This window comes from Nilaparvata lugens, chromosome 9 (assembly GCF_014356525.2).
Source record: "Nilaparvata lugens isolate BPH chromosome 9, ASM1435652v1, whole genome shotgun sequence".
Taxonomy (NCBI): Eukaryota; Metazoa; Arthropoda; class Insecta; order Hemiptera; family Delphacidae; genus Nilaparvata; species Nilaparvata lugens.
Genome location: NC_052512.1, coordinates 35,707,916 through 35,726,118, shown reverse-complemented (window position 1 = coordinate 35,726,118; position 18,203 = coordinate 35,707,916). Strand labels below are relative to the sequence as shown.

Genomic DNA, 18,203 nt, shown 5'->3' with positions numbered 1-18,203 from the left:
TGTTAAGAACATTTGGGTGATTTTCGAACTAGTGTGACATAACTACGCCAATATCTACGCTGAGGCCTACACAAATAACTATGCCAAAATCTATGCTGAGGCCTACACCAATAACTACGCCAAAATCTACGCCTATGCCTGTGCTGATGCCAAATCTGCGCCAATGCTGATGCCAACGCCAATATCTACGCCGATGCCTGCGCCGATGCCAATGCCTGCGCCAATGCTGATGCCAAATCTGCGCCAATGCTGATGCCAACGCCAATAACTATGCCAATGTCAACACCAATATCACACCATAACTACTCCAAAATCTACGCTGAGGCTACACCAATAACTATGTCAAAATCTATGCCAATAACTAAGTCAATGCTGATGCCAATGCCAAAATCTACGCCGATGCCTGCGCCGATGCCAATGCCTGCGCCAATGCTGATGCCAATGCCAAAATCTACGCCGATGCCTGCGCCAATGCCAATGCCTGCGCCAATGCTAATGCCAATGCCAATATCAACGCCGATGCCAATGCTGACACCAAAGCATACGCCAATAACAATGCCAACGCTTATTGCTGACTTTGTATCTCAAACTTCAACACTACTACATTACCTGGAGGTAATTGCCATCCATGTTCACATTCGCAACTTTGAATTCAGAATAACAGTCACAGTATCATGAAAGAATTGATTCAAAAAATCCTCTCCTAAATTATTCCTGTATGCAGAACTCTAAACCTTGAACACTGAAAGTATCAAAAATCAAACCTTACCTAAATTAATCCTCACCTAAATTAATCCTGTATGCAGCGTCTATCTCTTTTCCAAAAAACGAATTACATTGTCATTTCAAGCCTGAAATGTACATTGTATAATTACAAATATGATACAAAATTTATGTGACTCTGTATCGAGTTTGGAATGCAGCCGTCTACTACAAGCATGAAGCAATGCTAACTGAGATGTCACCTGTATCGAGTTTGGTATGCAGCCGTCTACTACAAGCATGAAGCAATGCTAACTGAGATGTCACCTGTATCGAGTTGATATGCATCAGTCGACTACAAGTATCAGCCCAACATACGTGCATCCAGATCAGCCCAACACTATGTGCATCCAGATCAGCCCAACACTAACGTCATCACATTGGAGTCACACTTAACTGAAAATCATACTGAGTGCCTTAACGGACTGTTTTCCAAAATGTGCATTGATAAAATCAACCGCGTCAATAGTGAAAGAAATGAACATTTTTTGATTTATTGAAATTTTATGTGAAAATTAAATGTAACAATTCATCAATTCATTTTAAAAAAAAATAATAATAATAATTTCTTATTCAACATACTAATTTTTTTTTATGCAATGAAAATTGAATTTTTCTATCTATTAAATTTATGTGCAATTTCAAAAAACTATTCTTTACATATTAAACTTTCTGTTGAGATATTTTCCTTTAAATTATAAGCTAAATCAAAAGTAATTTTGATACTCTATACTTTGAAATATTGTTTGGAAACATATAACAAATGCTATTGATGAATTTTTATAAAATATATTATATTTATCATTTGTTTTAATAATGAAGGGGAGCCATAGTTTAAAATTACATAACATAATAAACATTATAGTAAATTTGAATTGATGTTTGAATTCAGTTTGTAAGCAGAATATTAGGCTGAAGAGTTTGAGTGTAGGCGGAGCTAGAGGGTGAAGGGTGATGGGGGTGGAAAATCGTGGTGCTAGTATATATGCAGGCAGGCCATGTCTTGCAAGTTTAGTTGCGTTTAGTCTCTCTTAGTCTCTTGGATTTTGGACAGTGTTCAGTGTAGGAGTGATTTTTTGGTTTCAGACTTCAATTATCCTATAGGGAATTGACTGAACCAGGTAAAGTTTGAATTTAGAATTTTCAATTTTTCTTATTTCAAATCCACAACCCCCCACCCTAAAAAGCCCAAATAAGTCTATTGAATTCTATAACATCATAGTAAAGAGCAAACTTAATTATTACTTCTTTTTAAATACATATCTATGGACACAGTCTTAATTTCTTGAAGCTTATAGTTGAAATTTTCTTCTAAGCACAAACAATAGTTTATTAAAGCAAGGCTCCCCTAATCACAATCATTCTTTAAGATTTATGTAATCTTTTATTCTTGAGTGTAATCGTATTCTAACTAGAGGTGTTCAATATTTTGATTTTATAACATACTCTTCAAGTAACCTGATAAAATAGGAACTGTTTGTTAAATTTTGTTGTATAAAATTTAACTTGAACTGTAATATTTTCGAAAACACAATCATCTTATATTTATTTCTAATTGTTACTATATTTTTGATCAATTTTTTATAAATTCATATCAATTCAAAGTTTATTAATAAATTTATAATTAACCTTTGTTTTGCCTTTCACTTCATACATTCCCTTAAACACGACCCTGATCTATCTCTTTTCATATTTTTCTTCTATACTATTATTAGTTCAGTGAGTGAAGTATAAGTATCCACACAGTAAGTGAAGTTATAGTACAGTGTATTTTATCTATTCATAGTAATTGATTGGCGCCGGGCAAAATTCCGTATAGAGTGAGGGAGTTCGTAACCCACTCTGAACAAAAAAAAAAACGACAGTGGGAAAGAGTTCACACCAGAAGATATGATAAGAATATGATCTCAGATTTTTCAAAAGCATTGCAAATTTTCTGTGTTACCACTGCCTACCTCTATATTGAGGTTCACTGCCACGTGTTATAATGGCAGTATATTCAATCTCATTAAAAAAATGTATTGTTTAATCATAAAAAAATTCGACAACCAAAGACAAATTACAATTTGTATAGGCCACGTCATAAAAAATAAAATATCATTATATTATAATCATACCACATAAAAACAACAAGAAATCATCACATCAATGTCTTAATTTTCATATTGAAGGCAAAATATTCATCATTAGTATAAAATCAGTTTTTTATTAGAAAATCTTTAATAATTTTAGGTTCATTCATTCACTATCGGCAATGCTGTTCTCTTATCTTCCTCCACAAACATTGAAACGTGGGTCTCACTTTAAATTGCTGATTCCTGTAGGCCTATATCTGATGAGAGATTATTATAATTGTTCATTCTTGTTTATTATAATAGATTATAGTTTTTTCATAATATCTTTTCAAATTGTATGATAATGATGCAGAACTAAAGAAAGATAGAGCAGCACCAATATTAATAAATTATATTAATGCAGACTTCATAACGTAAAAACCACGTTATAGCCTTCAAGTATATTGACATCTCAACAACATTCTCAACGTAGAATCGTCTAGTCACCTTTACAGACAATTTGTATGAGTGGCACTCCTTAAACGTATTAACTTATACGTTTACATTCGTACCATTTGAAAATATGAAATTTTTCGAGAATGAATCAATAAATTAGAATAAGATCAATGTCCAAATGATTTATCACTGAATTAAATTCATTGCAATATACTATTTTTTTTAATCAAGCAGTAACTTCTGATATGGCGACGTAATTTAGATTTCATATAGTCAGAACTTCCTTTGTATTTTCTCACACGTTTCCGTCTTCGTAATTATTTTGTTCGTGTAGTCGGAGGTTACTTCATAATGTAAGTTTCTATTATTAATAATTATTTATTAACCTTTCGATTTTAAAATTGCATTCTACCAATTATACTTTCAATAATAATGTCTATCCATTAGTAATTCATAGCTTTGAATAATGTCGCTATGAATGAACATCAAGGTGTAAAGAAACTAGTCAAAACGTGGTGTCAAGAATATTGCCTTTAGTTGATTAATCTTTATGTACTTTATCCAGAAATTATACATATTGACAACAATTGTTTTTGAAATTGAATCTTAAAAAAGTCATTAATCTTAAATCTTGACTGGATCTTTATTTTTAAAACTTGAAAAGTAGGCTAGTCTATTAATTTGAAGGTTAGTTTTCGATTGCTACTTGAGTGTATACCTAAAATTGTTTCAACTTCCATTGTGAATAAATAAACTTTTAGTTAGCCTATATGTATTTATTATCTAAAATTGTCATTGCTATTTAAAAGCACAAACTCCCAAGATTTCATTTACCTTTAAAACATAAATAATAAAGAAAACATTATTACAGAGTCTACGTTGCCTCTTAGGTTATGTTCATACAATTTTATAGGCAAAGTCAAATTAAAATTTAGCCGATTTGTAGAACACTCCAATAGTTTAGAACAAAGGGTACTTGATGTACCTAATTCTATGTTTGTAGTGAATATTGATTTTTTAAACGTTAATGTGAATCAAATTGAGTGCACCAGTATCCTATACCTATTTCATTATTAATACTATCATAAATAAATCTGTAACTATTATTCTGGAAATTGAATAATACTACTATAAATATAGGTAAGTGATCACTTGTACACTGAATTGAAAGTACAACTATAAATTATTTACGTATTTCTTTATTATTCTTTTAGTAAGATGGCACCTCGTTACGAGATGGCAGTTGGTCTCCAACGTGGTCACAGGACAACAAAGATTGTTATGGGAAAGACTAAGAAGGATAAGAAGAACCCAATCAGGCCCGCTAGGCTCAAAGGAGTAAGTCCTTAAAGTTAGGCTAATTGTTTTTTTTTTCACTTTCAACTTGGAATAACTCACATAATTTTATCAGATTCTGATATGATTAATGAATGCAATACCGTAAATATTTTTTCTCAAGTTGAGTTTATGTTAATTTTGAAAATTTAGAGTGATTATTTGTTATTGAAAATTTGTCTATTGTACTATGTTGGACTACAAATCCTTGAAAATGTGACACTGTACATAACCTAGATTTGTAATGTTGATTAAATTAAAATAAGAAGAGTTATTAGACATTTTAAAAGTTGTGATTGTGATAGCCTAGTTGAAATTTTTGACTTCATCACAGTACATCGGCCAACGTTGTATCTCAGCTATAATTAAATACAACAACTCAATTTGTTTAATGGAAGAGGGAATAAAGATGCGCTTTCCTTGTTCCAACCTTAATTTACCAATTTTAATATTGCCGTATATTTAAATAGCCTAGCACTTTCTATTGTTAATAGCACTACTATATTAATTTTCCAGATAGCCTACTAATATTGGCCCAACCCAAAATATTTTTTCAATGACTCACTTGTTTATTTTCTTGCACCAATCGTATTAATTTTTATCAGTAGGCTAATGAGTTTGCATTGTTTAGCCTATTCATTTATATAATCCTGTTGAACTAAATTAAAACGCTCTCGGAAAGCTCTATTAACTGCCACAAGTCCCATATCTGTAAAAATTTCAAGAGCTCCGCAACATCTATGCAAAGTTTGATTTTAGATTCCCAATTATCAGGCTTTAGATACAATGTAAACAAAAAAATTCACGTGGAAAAGATTGAGCATGAAAATCTTTACAAATAATGTTGAGAAGCATTTTCACCTAAAATTGAAAATAAGCTCAAAGTTCGAGAAAATGTGATTATTCAATTGCAAACTGTTGGCAACTGTTGATTCTATTAAATCATTCACTATGAAGAGATAGCAGACCTCGTGTGTCTCCAGCGTTATTGTCCTGTCGCCAGCTGGCTCAGATCTTTGAATAGTAGACTTGAGATGCGCGTGAACACTAGCGTCAGGGATCGATTTTCATAACGGCAAGAAAAGTTGTGTGAATGCGCCACACCAGATTTTTAAATTTACCCTCTGGAACTGATTTGATGACCCGTCTGCTTTTGCTGAAACAAATTCTCAATGAAATAATATGTACCCTATCACATTTCTGAAGTTTGTTTTGTGAATGATGAATGCGTTGTAAATAACCAGATTTAACAGTGAATGTATTTGTTTTTTGAACAGTTGCAAACAAAGCACACCAAGTTTGTTCGTGACTTGATCCGCGACGTGTGTGGCCACGCCCCCTACGAGAAGAGAGCCATGGAGTTGCTGAAGGTCTCCAAGGACAAGAGAGCGCTCAAGTTCCTCAAGAGGAGGGTGAGTTGTCACAATTGGTTCAATGGCAAGCATTGTTATCAAATCTAATCTGAGATTCACATTATCAAGTCAGTTCAAATGATAGGAGTATCCAATACTAGCATGTATTCCGAGCTCCGCAAGGGTCTATTTTAAAGCTGTGCAAAGGCTCAAAATAAACTCTACTGGTGATATTTATCATAGTTTTTCGATTTGTATATATCAAGCTATCAAAATGAAAAAGTTTTCTCAGAGAAACATATTATGATCGCCTAAAGTTCAAATTTTTGGGACAGAACATTTCAAATTTGGTAATAAATAAATCCATGAGATTAAGTGGATAAATTCTTCATGGTATTGATGATTGAATAAAAACAAAATTTCCTGAAAATATCAATTTTCGATAAATTTATTCAATTTAACATAAATGTCCAAAAATAAATTTTTGTCATTTTTAGTAAATCGAATAACTTTCTCAAAAATTAAGATTTTCCAAACATTTTTGTTTTATTAAATCAACAATACCATGACTAATTTATCCTCTGAATCTCATGGATTTATCTCTTAACGAATTTGAAATGTTCTGTCTTGAAAATTTGAACTTTAGGCGCTCATATTTCAAAAAGCAATGATCGAAAAAAATGTTTCTCTGAGAAAACTTTTCATTTTGATAGCTTGATGTTATACAAATCGAAAAACTATGAAAAATATCACAAGTAGAATGTTTATTTTTAGCCTTTGCACAGCCTTAAAACTTGACAAACTGAAAACTTGAAGTAATGAAATCTTGAAGAATTGAAAATAGGCCTACAAGCATCCTCGGTTAATTGAGAATTTATATGCAACATTTCAAGTTAATCAGTCCAGAAAGTTCAGACGTGATGATGTGTCAGACATAATTTTCTCATCTCGTACGTGTATGAGCAAGTTCTTTCCTTTATTTTAGTATAATATTGGGGCACCGAGCTTCGCTCGTTATTTATTTATAAACTATTTATAAACAGAACACAATCTTTAAAATGATTGAGGAAGGACTAACAGGCACAGCCCAAAACTGTTTCTTCACCAAATTTTGATTTATACACTATAAATAGTGAAAAAGTGGTTTATGTTCCATACACTTGAATTCAGGTTCAATTTTTAGTCCAAACATTTCAAAACAAAGTTCTAATTTCGATTATTTACAAACCAAATTGAATAACAAAATAACACTCACTAATCACTTAAATTGTCAAATAGTGAATAGCTTTGAAAATAATTATATACCTACGGTACTCTAGTTTAGAATGAATGTCATGTCATCAAATTAGATTATTTTGATAAAGTAGATTAAAATTTATCGCTGTTTGATTACACAGCTGGAAATAATTATGTGTCTCTCACACACACACACACGCATCTTTTTTATATCATAAACCTACTATGTTCTAAATTTCGTGAAAATCGTTAGAGCCGTTTTCGAGATCCGTTGAACATAAATAACCATAACATATAAAAATATAAACAGATTTATAGAAATTGCTCGCTTAATATAATAGGATATGCAACATTTCAAGTTAATCAGTCCAGTAGTTCAGACGTGATGATGCGTCAGACATAATTTTCCTATCCCGTACGTGTATAAGAAAGGTCTTTCCTTTATATTATAGTATAGATTAATAATTGTTGATTACAAATAGTTACATCTCAAATATATGCTATTACTTATTATTTTATTTGATTATATATATTATTTTTTATGATTCAATACACCATAATACAGGGTGTTTTAGAAGTAGTGTCGAACATTTTAGGGTATTGTTCCTGGATGATAGGAGACTACAAATGTCGTTTTTGAAGTGTTAAAAACTCAGCGGTTATCCTTTTAGCTGGCATTTTGTTTTTTTTTTCACTTAGGAATTTTTATCTCAAAAACAAAATGTTGTATTGATCTGAATTTGACATGAATATTTATGCTATAAATAGTCAACTTAGAAGAATAAAATAATAAATATTATACATAGGCCTACTCTACTTTGAAAAATGAAATGAAAAAAATCTATGTAAATTTTCAAAATGGCGGCCATTTTAAATGTTTGATTACGAATAAAATTTCACGAAAACCTTTCACTTTACAAAACAATTACAAGAGACAAAATAGTTAACAAATTTTATCTAAATTTCAAGGATACCTTACTTATTAACATTGGTCAAAGAAAACAGAAAAATTATTTATTTTCGTACTGCATGCATGACCATAAACAAACAAGATCATCTGAAAAACATTGTAAAATCAGCTGGATGGCCATATGGAGCTGGATGCCGAGTTTCAAAGCTTCATTTTAAATACAATTTGAATTGAAAATTTAATATTGATGTTTAAATGGTGAAAAGTGGTCTTGCATGTAGTATGAAAAAAATTGATTTTTTTCTTATTCTTCGACCAGTCTTAATAAATAATCCTTGAAATCTTCATAAAATTAGCTAAATTTTTTGTAAGTGAACGGTTTTCGTGAAATTTGCAATCAAAAATTTAAAATGGTCGCCATTTTGAAAATTTAAATAGAAAATTTTTTATTCTATTTTTTAAAGTTGAGTCTTTAAAGTATAAATAATCATGCCAAGATTCAGATCAATACAAAATTTCGTTCTTGAGATGAAAATTCCTAAGAGAAAAAAACAAAATGGCTGCTGTAAGGATAACCGCTGAGTTTTGGACACTACAAATACAACATTTGTAGTCTCCTATCATCCAGGAACAATACCCTAAAATGTTCGGCACTACTTCTGAAACGCTCTGTATAATAAATGAAAAAAACCGCCCTATAGCCGTAGGGATAGGAAATTCAAGAATGACGCATTATCACGTCTGAAATACTGCACTTATAAATTTGAAATTTTGCATATAGATTCTTAATTTACCGAGGACTATTTCAAATTCTTTGAGATTTCAGTAGGTCAAGTTTTCGGGGGCGCGACAGTCGAGGCCTGCGACAGTAGAGGACTGTAGAGACTGTTTTACAGTCCAGACTGTAAAACAGTCTCTACAGTCCTCTACGGTCGTAGGCCTCGACTGTCGGGAGTTTACGAAAATTGAAGAATCCTCTACTGTCGCCTAACGCAGGCGACATTTTAGGCCTCTTTTTCAGGTGTCCTCTCCCGTCGTAGGTCTCGACTGTCGGGGCTGTACAAAAATTGGAGAGGCCTCAACTGTCGCCTAACGCAGGCGACATTTGAGGCCTCTTTTTCAGGAGTCCTTTCCCGTCGCTGGCCTCGAATGTTGCTGGTCTCGACTGTCGGGCCTGTACAAAAATTAGAGACTCGCTTGCAGCAGACGACAGTTGAGGACACATCCTACTGCGATTCCAGACAAAATACATTTTGCAATGATTATAACTTCTGATTTGTTGAAAACCAAATAATGGAAACTTCCTTCATAAAAAAGCATATGAACTTTGAAGGTAGGTAGGGCTTATCCTTAAAAGATTTTCAGAACGATCATCTTTGTGAAGAATTACAGCTTAATAAGTCAAGTATTTCAAGTTTGATGAGCTCACATACAAACTGACAGAAAGACAGACACCATCTGGTCTTATAGATGGATAGAAGATAGATAAATATTTAGATTTTTCAATGAAGGAGGCATAATGCAATACGAGTTTGAAAATTTCGTTTTTTATGATGAAGCAACTAAGGTTTATTTACAGTTGTAAAGTTGCAATACTTATTCATAATATGGAAGGAATAATGGGATATAATATATTATTCAATTGCTGGTAAATCCATACGAATCAAATGATAATATTCTTTTGGTGCTGTCTACCATTCTGTAGAGCCTAGCGCAGGCGACAGTTGAGGCCTCTTTTTCAGGAGTCCTCTACGGTCGCAGGTCTCGACTGTCGGGAGTGTACAGAAATTAGAGAGGCCTCAACTGTCGCCGGTCTCTACCGTCGCAGGTCTCGACTGTCGCAGGACTCTTCTGTCGTTTGCCTCGTTTGACATCGACCCCAAGTTTTCAATTAGACCCTTGCGGAACACGGGTTACCTGCTAGTCAAATCCAAAGTGAGATTCACATCATGAAGTCTTGAAATGAAATATTTCTTCATTGGGCGAATTTAGGACTTTGAAGTCCTCTCAACCAACCACTCAACCTCAGTTTTCTTACCACCACCTTCTATGACGTAATAGCTTTTCTGATAACTCTTCTATGATTAGATAGCTCGGGCTGGCCACCTACCGGGAGAACCTTGAAGTCCTCATGATTCTACTAACCGGGGAAAATACCGTGAATTCCTAATGCATTTTTCCAATTAGTCATAAATTTCAATTAATTCAGTAAAGAAGTGTACTGATAACAGTTCCTCTGGTGCAATCATACTGTTTTTATGGTCAAGTCTACTGGAATAATGCCTATATTGAGTTATCATATATATTTAAGTGCCCTACATGTCAAGGTAAATTTTGACAAGTACAACTTGAGGAGAGACTTACATAGTCATAACACTCGGAATGGTTGCATGATTATGCCTTATTCCCGACTAAGTAGGACAAGAGACTCATTTCCTACTGTGGCGCTTAAAATCTTTGAAGCTGCCTAGATGGTTAACAGCCTTGAGTATCCAGGCATTCAAGGCTAAGCTCAAGTGTTGGTCTAAAGAAAACCCTTTCTATGGGTTACATGAGTTATTTGAAGTGACCATGCCATCTTGATAACTCAAGTTTATACTCACGACTAGCTTCAAGAAAAGTTTTATTCTTATTATTTTGACACAACCTATCCGGCTTCGCTGGTCTTGGTGAAGATTAAGTGTATAAGGGTGTAACTGAAGACTGAATGACTTCTAATATCAAAATATTAATATTGAAATATACCGATAACTTAGACACTGCAGTCTATTTTTGTGAGAAATTCTTCGTTTTTCCAACTACACTCTGAGTGTTGAAAAATAGTCCCTGTCCGAAAACACTCCACACACATGAGTAGTTGAAAGAGCGTACTAATTCCTCACAAAAATAGGCTGTAGTGCCAAAAATTATCAATATATTTAGAAATCTAAATATGCTATTCGCACAATTTCTCATGGAAAATCAAACTGAAGATTTCCATAATAAATTCTTTACGAATGTATCTTGTTCCTCAATTACCGCAAAAATTTGAAATTTTACTCTGGAAAACCGAGAATTACTCATGATTTTTTTTATTTTAAAATGGGTGACCACCCTGAACTCTCTCATTCATTCTCTCTCTCCGGTTATGTCGAGTGAGTAAACGTGTGTCAGTTCGGCTCCGTCTTCTAACAGATATTTCGTAGGGTTATACAGTTTCTCGAGCTTAATTCAATAGTGAAATTATATTTTTGATTAACTCACACTCTTTTTATTTATCTTGAAAAAACATTCCTAAATCTTCAGTTCACCTTCTCGCCTATAAAAGTGTAAATCCACCTAACGGTACACGATGGTTCGACCGAATAGAGGCACACCAAAGAATGAGGTCAATGCTCCGAAGCCAGCTATTTCTGGAGCATTGTCCGAAGAGACCCTCCTCATTATTCGACAGCAAATCGAAGAGTCTGTCCACAGTGCTGTATCAATGGCTGTGAAATCTATTTTCGAGGAACTTCAGGCATTGAAGGAGGAGAACAAACAGCTGCACGATAGAATTCGTGAGCTGGAGGTGTCTTGTCACCTGAAGGTCGACGACCTCGAGCAATATGGGCGCCGACACTCTATACGTATTTTTGGGATCCCGGAGAGTGACAAAGAAGACACGGACCTGCTGGCGCTCGATGTCTTTAACAAGAAGCTGAACGTGCCCGTGACTTTGGCGGATGTCAACCGCTCGCATCGCGTTGGAAGGCGTCAACCACCTCAACAAGGGCAAGCTAAACCCAAGGACCGACCCATCATAGTTCGACTCTGCAGCTACCGGACCAGGAAGATGATCTTCGACGCTAAGAGGAAGCTGAAGGGTTCCGGCGTCACCATTCGCGAGGATCTGACTGCGGAGCGCCTCAAGATCCTCAACGCTGCGGCCGACCGTCATGGGCATAGGAATGTCTGGTCATCGGACGGGAGGATCAAGATCTCTATCGGCGAGGGAGGATCCAAGAGGGTCCACACAGTCGAGAGGATGACCGACCTTCAAAAAATAAAGGTAAATTAAATCATTTCAGGATTCGATTACTAAGGTGCCCTTCACTACAAAAATAGGAAATTCGTATTAAAACATTTCACAATAGATATACCTTGGCATTTTTCATGAGCTGGCTTTCTGTTCTATAAATGAATCTTTCCACTGCTATTTATTATTATGTATGAGGCAATTATTTCAAACTAAGGAGATCCACATTTGTTAATACTGATTAATAATTTATCTTGATATTAATTCCCAAAACTACGTTCAATGCATCAACTACTATACTCCAGAGGGTACTTAGAGAATCATTATCTCTATTCTTACTAATAATTATTACATCTCTTACCAAAATTATTTCCATAATTAATAATTTTCGAAATGCTGAATTTCAAATAAATTGGATGATTAACATACGTTATAGATATGGATGTAATCTATAGGTAAAGATAGTAATCTCTTCTATATTAGGTGTACATAATGATATCTCCTACTGTTGCCACAGCTCGAGCAATAGAAGCAAATGTGTGAAGAATTATTGATAGAACGGAGGGGTGGGTAGTCTGTTCATATGCTTATATAGGGGCTGTGTTTCATTTAATGTTATCTTAGACATTCATCACTAAAATATTACAGTTCTCAATTTACTACTTTTATTGTTATTGCAACTCCCAATAGTTAATTATACTTCTAATACTATATAATATTTTTCACACTTCACCGTTCAATCCTATTTAAAACTCATCTAAAATAATCTAGCACTTTCTCCATCGTCTCCTCTACTTCTTATTTTTCTTTCTAATTTCTCTTCTTGATCTTATATTTATAATGATTACTTGAATATTGTTGTTTGCGATGATGATTATTATTCTTTTCTATTCTTCTTCTTCTTCTTCTCTTTCTTTTTCTTTTCTTCTTCTTCTTCTTCTTCTTCTTCTTTCTTCTTCTTCTTCTCTTTCTTTTTCTTTTCTTCTTCTTCTTCTTCTCTTCTTCTTCTTCTCTCTTTGATTAATTCAAGATCACAATACGATGTTCTATTTCTTATTCTATAGTTCAGTTTCATAAGTTCTTCTCAATTTGTGCACATTCCTTCTTTCTCTTCTTTTCTTCCCCATTGTTATCATTATTTTCCCTGTGATTTTTTCACTAGCTATCCAGCATGTTCAAATGTTTATTTCTCTTTCTATATCTATTTATCTTCCTACCTTTGCTCTTTCTATCTGATTACCTTCTACTAGTATCCATATATTATATTATAATATCCATATATTTATCCATATAATATTCGATTCTTTCCCACATTGAATCATACTATTCCTCTTCAATTTTATGGGGATATTATTCATTATCAGTTGTATTATGTATATTTTCTCAATTGATAACTTTCTTCAAAGATTTTTCGTTTTTCTGCTGGCTTTTTCTTCTCTTTTTCAGTTTTTACTGGATCCCATTTCGCTCTATCTCCACCATGAACACGATCTTCCACTACTGGATTCCATCTCTCTCTATCTCCACTTGGACTCGATTTTCCACCACTGGATTCCATCTCTCTCTGTCACCACTGGGACTCGATCTTCCACTACTGGATACCTACTCGCTCTATCTCCACTTGGACCAGATCTCCCACTACCAGTTCTTCCTCAATCTTCGTCTTATTCACCATTAGGATTATTCATCACCGGAACTCCACACATCTACATCTTATTGTGTTTAGTGAATTTTGTTTTGAACTAGTGCTTTAAATAGTGAAGGGAGCCGAACTGTCAAGGCATGCTGAATGCACTCGAATCAAGAGACTTTTTCATTTAGGTTAAGTTTTATCAGTTTCATCCCCATTTTCCCCGTCATGTGTTGTTCTGAGGTCGGTTCACGATTGGTCTGCTGCTTCCATGATGCCTCTCACTGACACGTCAGCTCGCTCGCCCTCAAGTAGGTATGATTATTTCAATAATAGTAATAATGACGCAGGTATGTTTCTAGCAAATAAGCTCCACTCTTTCAAAAAACTTTTCAAGGCTGCTCACCTTAACGTACAATCCCTCAGTTGCCACATTGATGAACTCAGAGCAATCTTCCGTTTTCAGGACTTCAATATAATCGGAATTTCCGAATCATTTTTGAAGCCTAGTATTTCATCAAATTTTGTTGCATTGCCTGGATATAATCTTTTCCGGAATGATAGATTAAATAAAGCTTGTGGGGGTGTAGCAATTTATGTGAAAGAAGGTATCAAAACAAAAGTTTTAATCACATCTAAACAAGAGTATTGTTCCAGACCAGAGTTTATGCTACTTGAATTATCCTTATCTAGTACTGATAAATTACTCGTTGGTATCTGTTATCGCCCACCAAAAATAGGTCATTTCACAGATTTCGAAAGTGCCTTGCTTTCTCTTATGCCTTGTTATAACCGTATACTAGTTATGGGGGATATGAACACCGACTTGAACATGACAAATCGTAACTTTGACTACTTTCAACTGACTACAATTTTCCAATGCCTAAACATGACTATTTTACCTCTCGATCCAACTCATCATACTAATGAATCAGACACACTCATTGACCTTCTCATTGTTAGTGATCCCAATGAGGTTGTTCAAGCAGGCCAAATCTCAGTCCCAGCTATTTCTAGACATGATTTGATCTACTGTGTACTTTCCCATAAGATACCCAAGCCAGAACAGAAAATTATCACTTATAGAGACTTCAAAAACTTTGATGAAGCCGCCTTCCTGACTGATGTGGCTCAGACTCCATGGCATCAAATTGAAGCATTACCCTCAGTTGATGACATGGTCAAGACTTTCGAGAATTGGACTTTGACTTTGTATGACAAACATGCACCTTATGTGACAAGGAGGATTAATAGAAAACGACGAGTACCGTGGATGACTGAAGACATACTTAAGATGATGGGACGTAGAGACAAAGCACATAGAAAATTTAAAAAGACATTTGACTTGGACAGTTTGATAGAGTATAGGAGCCTTAGAAATAGGGTTAAACAGGAATTACGGAACTCAAAGATTAGGTACTTGAATTCGTTTATGACAAACAATAGACAAGACTCTAAATCACTTTGGCAGGGAATAAAAGAATTCGGGCTTGGCAAAGAGAAATCGAATCCACAAATTGACTTACCATTGAATAATATAAATGACCATTTCGTTTCACACTCTAACCAACGCGACGAAGTTGTCATTGCTAATCACATTTATGATCTTGAAGAGCAGGTTACAAACTTAGATTTACCAATCACTGATCAATTTCATTTCCATCCAATCTCAGAAGAAGACACTTTCAGAGCAATTCAACGTATTCATAGTAATGCTATGGGTGTAGACAAAATTCCTATTAAATTTATCAAGAAGATGTTATTTGCTGTTTTACCAACCATTACATACATTTTCAACAAGTCACTTGAAGAAGGCATTTTCCCTGAAAACTGGAAGTTTGCTCTGGTTCGCCCTCTAAATAAAGTTCCATCACCCAATAAAGTTGAGGATTTTAGACCAATCAGTATTTTACCTGCATTGTCCAAAGTGCTAGAAAGACTCATTCATGCTCAAGTTGTAAAATTTCTAGACAACAATAGTAAGCTTCATAACTTTCAATCAGGCTTTAGAAAATTCCATTCAACTGAGACAGCTCTGCTTCGTGTCACTGATGATATAAGGTTAGCTATGGACCAAAGAAAATGCACCATCCTCACCCTATTTGATTTTTCTAAAGCATTCGATACTGTTGATCATACAGTCCTTCTGAATAAGTTGGCTATTCTTGGTTTCAGTCACAACTCGTTAGTTTGGTTTAAATCCTATCTATTAGGTAGGAAACAATGTGTATCTGTCGGTGACAAAAAGTCAACTTGGAAAAACGTTATGCATGGAGTACCACAAGGTTCTATTTTAGGCCCTCTCCTCTTCACTTTGTATGCTAATGACCTTTCTTCCATTATCAAATTCTCCAGTTTCCATACTTATGCAGACGACCTTCAAATCTATTTAAGCTGTCCCATAACAAAAATTAATGAAACAGTTGGAATAATGAATCAGGATATCAATTCGATAGTGGAATGGACAAAGAAAAATGGCCTTAAGCTTAATCCCATCAAAACACAACCCATTATAATTGGATATTCTCGTCTTATAAACAATATTGACCTTGAATCGATTCACAAAATTAGTGTAGACGGTAATGACATTCCTTACTGTAGCTCAGTTAAAAATTTAGGCATTATTATGAATAATACTCTTGACTGGTCAGAACAAGTGAACAAAACTTGTAAAAAGGTATTCTCAGCCATGCATGCATTGAAGAAAATGCACGATATCCTCCCTAGAAACATTAAATTATTATTGGTTCAATCTCTCATCTTCCCACATTTAATGTATTGTAATTCTGTTCTTAACGATATGCAAGTCACTCTGAATGATAAACTACAGCGTTGCCAAAATTATTGTCTACGTTTCGTCTACTCTCTCCAACGCCATGATCATATCACCCCAGCCCACATTGCTAGTTCAACATTAAAGCTTCCCGATCAGAGGCTTTTTCGAATAGTCAAGCTTGTTAGAGATATCTTGATATACGGTAATCCGAACTATTTTAAAGATGATTTCAAATTTGTCTCTGAAGGTAGGAGGATAGATGCTTCACATACTAGAACCGGAGAAAGTACTTTAAGGATACCCAATCATCGAACTACTATTTTCACAAAATCCTTCTTAGTCAGTGCCTGTCGTGCATGGAATGCACTTCCTGTTTCTATCAGGTCCATCGAGAGCCGAGCGAGCTTCATCCTAACTTTAAAAAAACATCTTTTGGAACAAATGACTGAAACTGTCCGGCCCTAGAACGATCACATGACATCCATCCCCCACCCATCCCACAAATACAAACCTTTAAACCATGTTATAGAACGAATTGTATATATATATATATGTATATATATATATATGTATATATATATATATAATATAAACTCATGTTATTTCAATTATCCACTGCATAATGCTGTATATTACTGAAAGTTGATAACCCTGATCTACTTTCAGCCTACTTCATTTTATTAATCAATTATTTGATCTTATCTACCTATATAATTATTTTACTCATATTGATTAAAACTTTTACAATATTTCCATTAATAAATAAATCCTTAGTTTAAATAACGAAATTAACGTTTTGGTAGAGAGTTAGTGGGGAGGATATTTTTAATATTCTTCCCGAAGAATGGACATTGATATGTCCAAAGCTCCGCCAATTTATGTAGATGCATAACAATATGATTATTATTTATAGTTATTATATTACAAACTGCTTTTTCATATCATATACAGTTCAATAATTATTTTCTTAGTCTATATTATGTAAATTCATCTATAATTTTGCTGTATTGTAAGCTATTGTATATAAGTGTATAAGCCAGTATATATTGTAATCTACATAAATAAAGTACTCAATCAATCAATCAATCAATCAATTCATGAAGAATCTCTTTGTCTAGGGAGCATCCCCCATCTAGGGTCTCTGAAGCCTGATGTTTTTGTAAAGCCTTAAATATTACCCCGCGAACCATACCTAGCCTGTATGCCGTTTCAAAGTCACGGAGGGAAAGCTACTGGACGCTTACTGTACCTTCTCACTCATGTGGGCATCTATAACACAAAATCTTGAATCTTGTTTTAAAACTTGGCTTTTACATTTTCCTTGATTATTTTAGTAAAATGTTGTGTTTTTTAATTGCAGCTGGGAACACACATCCGTGCCAAGAGGAAGCGTGAAGAGTTGAGCAACATCCTGACCCAGATGAGGAAGGCTCAGGCTCAGGCCAAGTAATTGCTTCTTAATTAAACATTTGTCTAAATAATGTCATGTCTTTTCAATAGTACCCTTACTCAGCTTGATCTCTAGTTGATAGATTTTATTAAATACCAAAACTAGTAAGTCCAGGCAATGATGCTCAAAAAAGGTTATAGAAGAAGGGAAAGTTTGGAAGACAATTTTTGACCTCGCAGTTCTATTTAGGCCCTTTGCACACTGGGCCACCATGAAAGCGCTTCCACGGAAGCTTCCATGGAAGC

General features: G+C 34.3%; 1 protein-coding gene across 1 annotated transcript; it reads left to right on the top strand.

The window, feature by feature from the left end:
• The first annotated feature begins 3,350 nt into the window (after positions 1-3,350).
• Positions 3,351-17,989, top strand: LOC120353124 (60S ribosomal protein L36). Its single transcript, XM_039435808.1, has 4 exons — positions 3,351-3,625; positions 4,487-4,610; positions 5,885-6,019; positions 17,869-17,989. Exons 2-4 carry the CDS (start codon positions 4,491-4,493, stop codon positions 17,956-17,958), a joined length of 345 nt encoding a protein of 114 aa, XP_039291742.1. The 5' UTR covers positions 3,351-3,625; positions 4,487-4,490; the 3' UTR covers positions 17,959-17,989.
• The last annotated feature ends 214 nt before the right edge of the window (positions 17,990-18,203 follow it).